Source organism: Medicago sativa, chromosome 4 (assembly GCF_051527215.1).
Source record: "Medicago sativa cultivar Bolivia chromosome 4, Bolivia_mono, whole genome shotgun sequence".
In the NCBI taxonomy this organism is placed as follows: Eukaryota; Viridiplantae; Streptophyta; class Magnoliopsida; order Fabales; family Fabaceae; genus Medicago; species Medicago sativa.
The window spans coordinates 64,601,865-64,607,061 of NC_140752.1; the positions used below are offsets into that span (position 1 = coordinate 64,601,865).

Genomic DNA, 5,197 nt, shown 5'->3' on the forward strand with positions numbered 1-5,197 from the left:
AAGACACTTATAATTTACGGATAGATAGGTTCAAACCTCAGTTTCTTTCATTTTACCACAAACAAGTTCTCGATGAAAAAAGAAAAAGAAAGAACTCAATTATGCATTTGCTTCATGTAACCGTCCAATTAATGTCAACAATTGACTTTTCTATTTTTTATCAATAATGTTAATGGTCAATGGATATACATGGATGAGGGAATTAGGAGAAGTTGGATATAGTTTTTTATTTTTATTTTAAATGTTAATATGTATTCTTATGGTATAAGAACACATGAAATCTCTTCCGTGGATATAGTGTAGGCCATCAGGACGAGGTGCATTTATCCGATCTTCAGTTTACAGATGATACTTTAATTATTGGTGAAAAGAGCTGGTTGAATGTGCGTTTAATGCGGGTGGTGTTACTTTTATTTGAAGAAATTTTGAAGGTTAATTTTAACAAAAGTATGTTGACAGGAGTTAATGTCCCTGAATCTTGGTTGTCAGATGCGGCATCGGTTATGAATTGTAGAACCGAAACCATTCCTTTTGTTTACTTGGGGCTGGCTATTGGTGGGGATGTCAAGAAGCTCAGTTTTTGGAAATCTGTGATTGATCGTATTGTTGCTCGGTTGTCGTCGTGGAATAATAAGTTTCTTTCATTTGGTGGTCTTCTAGTACTCCTGAAATATGTCATGTCTTCTCTTCCGGTTTACTTTCTTTCCTTCTTCAAGGTTCCCGCAGGTATAATTTATTCTATCGAATCTATTTTTAAAAGTTTTTTTTTGTTGGGGGGTGGGGTGGGGGGGGGGGGGGGGGGGGGGGGGGGTTGTGAGGATTTTAGAAAAATTGCTTAGGTGAATTTATGTTTACCAAAGGAGGAAGGAGGGCTTGGTGTTAGGAGGATAGGTGAATTTAATTTATCACTTTTAGGGAAGTGGTGTTGGAGGATGCATGTTGATAAGGAGTGGTTATGGTATCGCGTGTTAAAAGCTCGATACGATGAGGAGGGGGTGGCTGAAGAAGGGTGGTAGACACGATTCTTTGTGGTGGAGGACGATGTGTCACATACGTGGAGGGACTAGTATGGGTGTCAGGAGTTGGTTTGAGGATAATACTCGTAGGGTAGTCGGTGACGGCCGAAACACTTACTTCTGGACGAATAATTGGGTGGGCGGAGTCCCTTTAGGGATCAACTTCCGCCGCCTATTTGATTTGACCGTGCATCGAGAGAGTTTGGTGGCGGAGATGGCGACGTTAGGGTGGGAGGAAGGGGGAGTGCGTGGGTGTGGAGGAGACGCCTCTTAGCATGGGAAGAGGATAGTGTGCGGGAATGTTCTACTTTATTACATAACATTGTTTTGCAGGATAATTTTCATGACAGATGGAGGTGGTTGCTTGACCCTATTCAAGGATATTCGATGCGTGGGACTTATCATTTTCTTACGACATCTGATGAGTTTTTGGATAGGGAACGCATTCATAAAGTGTGGAATCAGCAAGTTCCTTTAAAGGTGTCGGTTTTTGCTTGGCGAAATCTCCGAGATCGACTTCCTACCAAATTTAATTTGGAGCGACGACAAGTGCTTCAACATGCTGATATCATGTGTGTTGCCGGATGTGGCTGTTCCGAGATGGCGAACCGTCTTTCTCTTGGATGCAACATCTTTGGTAGCATTTAGAATTTGGTGTGGCAATGATTAGGTATATCTTTTGTCTCATCTGGTTCGATTGATGCACACTTCATTAAGGTTATTCAGTTGGCGGACATGCCACGGTCTTCGCATTCTTTCTTCAAGGTAATTTGGCTTGCTTGTGTGTGGGTAATTTGGAAAGAAAGGAACAACCACGTCTTCAAAAATGTGGCTTCCGATCCATATTCCCTTCTTGATAAAGTCAAGCTGAGTTCGTTCCTTTGGCTGAAGTCAAAAAATGTTTTGTTTGCTTTATGTTACCATGACTGGTGGCGTCACCCACTTCTATGTATGAGTGTTTCATTGTAATTTCTTCTAGTTGTGATTTGTTTGTGCCATTGTGTCTAGGCACCTAACGTGACACTATAAGTATTTAAGGTGCTTCACTTTCAGCACACCTTGTGCTGGGTGAATCACCTGTGGTTTTAATAATATATCTCATTTTGGTTTGTTAAAAAAAAAAACACATGAAAGAGAGAGGAAAAAGTCACTTGTGACATCGTGCTTGGTCAATATCACCAGTGTCATTAATTCTATGTCACCCAAGTGCTACTCCAAATTTGATTACATCCAATAAAAAAAATAATTAAATACATGGATGAGGGAAATATAAATTTATTTAAGGAAGCCCTACCTCAAATAACCATTGATTGATGTAACACAACACAAACCTCCTACCAAAAGATTGATGGAAAATCAAATTAGGCACCGTTTGGTTCTAATACCACCACCTTTACAAGGCCACATAACTCCTATGCTTCAACTAGCCACCATCCTTCATTCAAAAGGTTTCTCTATCACCATAGCACACACCCATTTCAATTCCCCTGATCCTTCTAATCACCCTAATTTCTATTTTCTACCTTTCTTCGATGGTTTATCTAATACCCAAATCACTTCCAAGAATTTTGTAGATATTGCTTCAACTCTAAATATAAAGTGCGTATCTTCACTTAAGGAGACATTAGTTCATTATATTACAAAATTAGCAAATGAAAATCATGGTGAAAAAATTGCTTGCATCATTTATGATGGATTGTTTCACTTCATTGATTCAATGGCAAAGGAACTAAATTTACCAAGCATAGTCTTCCGAACCACTAGTGCTACTAATTTTCTCACTTATCATGTGTGTGCTCAGCTACAAAGCAAAGGCTACCTTCCTTTGCAAGGTTGTACATATGTTTTTCTTTGTTTTCATAAATTACTTCTTTTTTTTTTCGTGCTTCTTTGTGATGAACGCCTGATGTAAATTTTGGTTTTTTTTTTTTGTACACCTTATGCCGGAAAGATGATCAACTTTTAGTAATATATCTCATTTTGATTTCTTAAAAAAAAACAAATTACTTTTTTTTATTACTGCTTTCTCAAATTATAGTTGCTCAACGATGCTTCATATTCTCAATTCATTCATGCGAATCATAGCTAATGAAACTATCATATAGATTTATTTATTTGTGATATTTTTCATGGATACATGTGAATATCACTCTCATGGAAGTTTTCACTTAAAATTTTGGGGACGTCCAATATGGACCCGGTCGACAAATCCTCCTATTATTTTTTAATTTTTAATAAAATATCATTTTTGTGATCAATTTTTTATTTTTATAAAATTTAATTTTTATTAAAAATGGTAAAGGTCCGTCTTTGAAACACTTTTGAAAGATTCATATTAGACTCCAAAGTCTTGTATCTATCATTTTAAAAATGTTCATTCATAGACTTCTTCTTTTTGATGCTATTCATAAACTTTGATTAGACCCTGCATAGTTAATCTCAACAAGAGAAAAAAAACCAAATTTTTACACGACTTTATCATCTCCTTTAAGAGGGTCCATTACTATTTACTATAATTTCACATTAGTCGTCATAATTACTTGATGTAGTTATTTTTCTTAAAAGGGTCAATTCCTATATCTTACACGGCTGACTAACTAATGTATGTTACATGATAGATTCCAAGTCGTCCGATGTGGTGCCAGAACTGAACTTGCTGCGCTTCAAAGATCTCCCCATTTTCAATTTAACCAATTCTGATGATTTTCTACAAAACACAGCCAAAACACTTTCAATAGCACCTTTGGGTGTTATATTTAACACCGTTGATATCTTAGAACATTCATCACTAAATCAACTTCAAAAGCTATACAAAGTTAACATCTTCCCAATAGGCCCTCTACACATGATTGCCAATGATGCTAACAAAAGGAGCATTCTGCAAGAAAATGATAATTGCTTATCTTGGCTAAACAACAAAGCAAAAAATTCTGTGTTATATGTAAGTTTGGGAAGCATAGCTAGTTGGGAAGAGAAAGAGCTAACTGAAGTTGCTTGTGGCTTAGTCAACAGCAGACAAAATTTCCTTTGGGTTATTCGACCCGAGACAGTCAACAATGTTTCGGCGTGGTTAGAATCATTGCCGGAAGATGTTAGAGTAGGTGTAGCTGAGAGAGGCTGTGTTGTGAAATGGACACCTCAAGGTGAGGTTTTGGCACATGAAGCCGTTGGAGGATTTTGGAGTCATTGTGGTTGGAATTCTACATTGGAGAGTTTGTGTGAAGGAGTACCAATTATTTGCCAACCTTACTTTGGAGATCAAAGGGTAAATGCTAGGCTCTTGAGCCATATTTGGAAGGTGGGTTTGGAATGGTGTAATGTAATAGAAAGGGATGAGATTGAAAGGGTGGTTAGAAGACTTATGGTCAATCAAGAAGGGGAGGACTTGAGACAAAGAGCAATTGAATTAAAGCATGAGATTGTGAATGGTTCCTCTTGTGATGCATTGGATGGATTGGTAAAGTGTATCTTATCAGTGAATGTCTGATTTGTGAAATTGTGATTTCACAACAAAATTTAAGGGAAAAAATAAAATAAAAGTACATTGTGATTGTGATAAGACTTGATACATGTGAAATAAATAAATGAATGAAGCAAGCAAATTGTAACATTAATTTGAATAGTGTGTATTGTTTTATATGAATAGTTGGTTTTATGGTGACCTAGGCAACTAATTCTTCTTGTTTTTTTTGTGTGATTCTTCTTGGTTTAATTATATATACAAGTTTATTACTTTTTAAAGCAAAATCGGAATAGTTATTGCATCGCTATGATTCAATGACATTTAAACTATGTTGGCACTCCATTAAATCATCAATCCTTTGGAGCATCTATTATTGATAATAAAATGAGAAGAAAAAGTGGAAACCATGAATCAAACCCACAATACAAATTTAACAAAAACGATAATCAAACAAATCAAATTTATCCCAAAAAAATGATTATCTCGAACAATTTGATAATTGATCCCACCAAACTAAGCCATCAACAAAATAAAAATTGCATTGGCTAATTTATTAGCACAAAAATCTCCCTCCCTAAAGATATGAAAAACACTAACTGAAAAGTTCTTATCATATTAAAACAATTCTTCCTGTTAATTTAACACTTCCAAAGAACCAAGTAGATATTTGTAAGTGAGTGACATTCCAGTCAAAGATTTGTCTTACCCAATATGTGCA

General features: G+C 36.2%; 3 protein-coding genes across 3 annotated transcripts; all 3 read left to right on the forward strand.

Annotated features, from left to right (window-relative positions):
- Window positions 1-278: 278 nt before the first annotated feature.
- LOC146930722 (uncharacterized) lies at window positions 279-1,016 on the forward strand (the record flags this gene model as incomplete). Its single annotated transcript, XM_085707592.1, has 2 exons — window positions 279-759; window positions 916-1,016. Coding segments are annotated over 2 exons (582 nt in total), but the record flags the coding sequence as incomplete, so codon positions are not given.
- A 52-nt stretch (window positions 1,017-1,068) lies between these two features.
- On the forward strand, window positions 1,069-1,664 carry LOC146930723 (uncharacterized). Its single transcript, XM_085707593.1, has 2 exons — window positions 1,069-1,260; window positions 1,350-1,664. Exons 1-2 carry the CDS (start codon window positions 1,069-1,071, stop codon window positions 1,662-1,664), a joined length of 507 nt encoding a protein of 168 aa, XP_085563719.1.
- A 641-nt stretch (window positions 1,665-2,305) lies between these two features.
- Window positions 2,306-4,659, forward strand: LOC146930724 (UDP-glucose iridoid glucosyltransferase-like). The gene is made up of 2 exons (XM_085702199.1): window positions 2,306-2,848; window positions 3,635-4,659. Exons 1-2 carry the CDS (start codon window positions 2,365-2,367, stop codon window positions 4,501-4,503), a joined length of 1,353 nt encoding a protein of 450 aa, XP_085558325.1. The 5' UTR covers window positions 2,306-2,364; the 3' UTR covers window positions 4,504-4,659.
- Window positions 4,660-5,197: the final 538 nt, after the last annotated feature.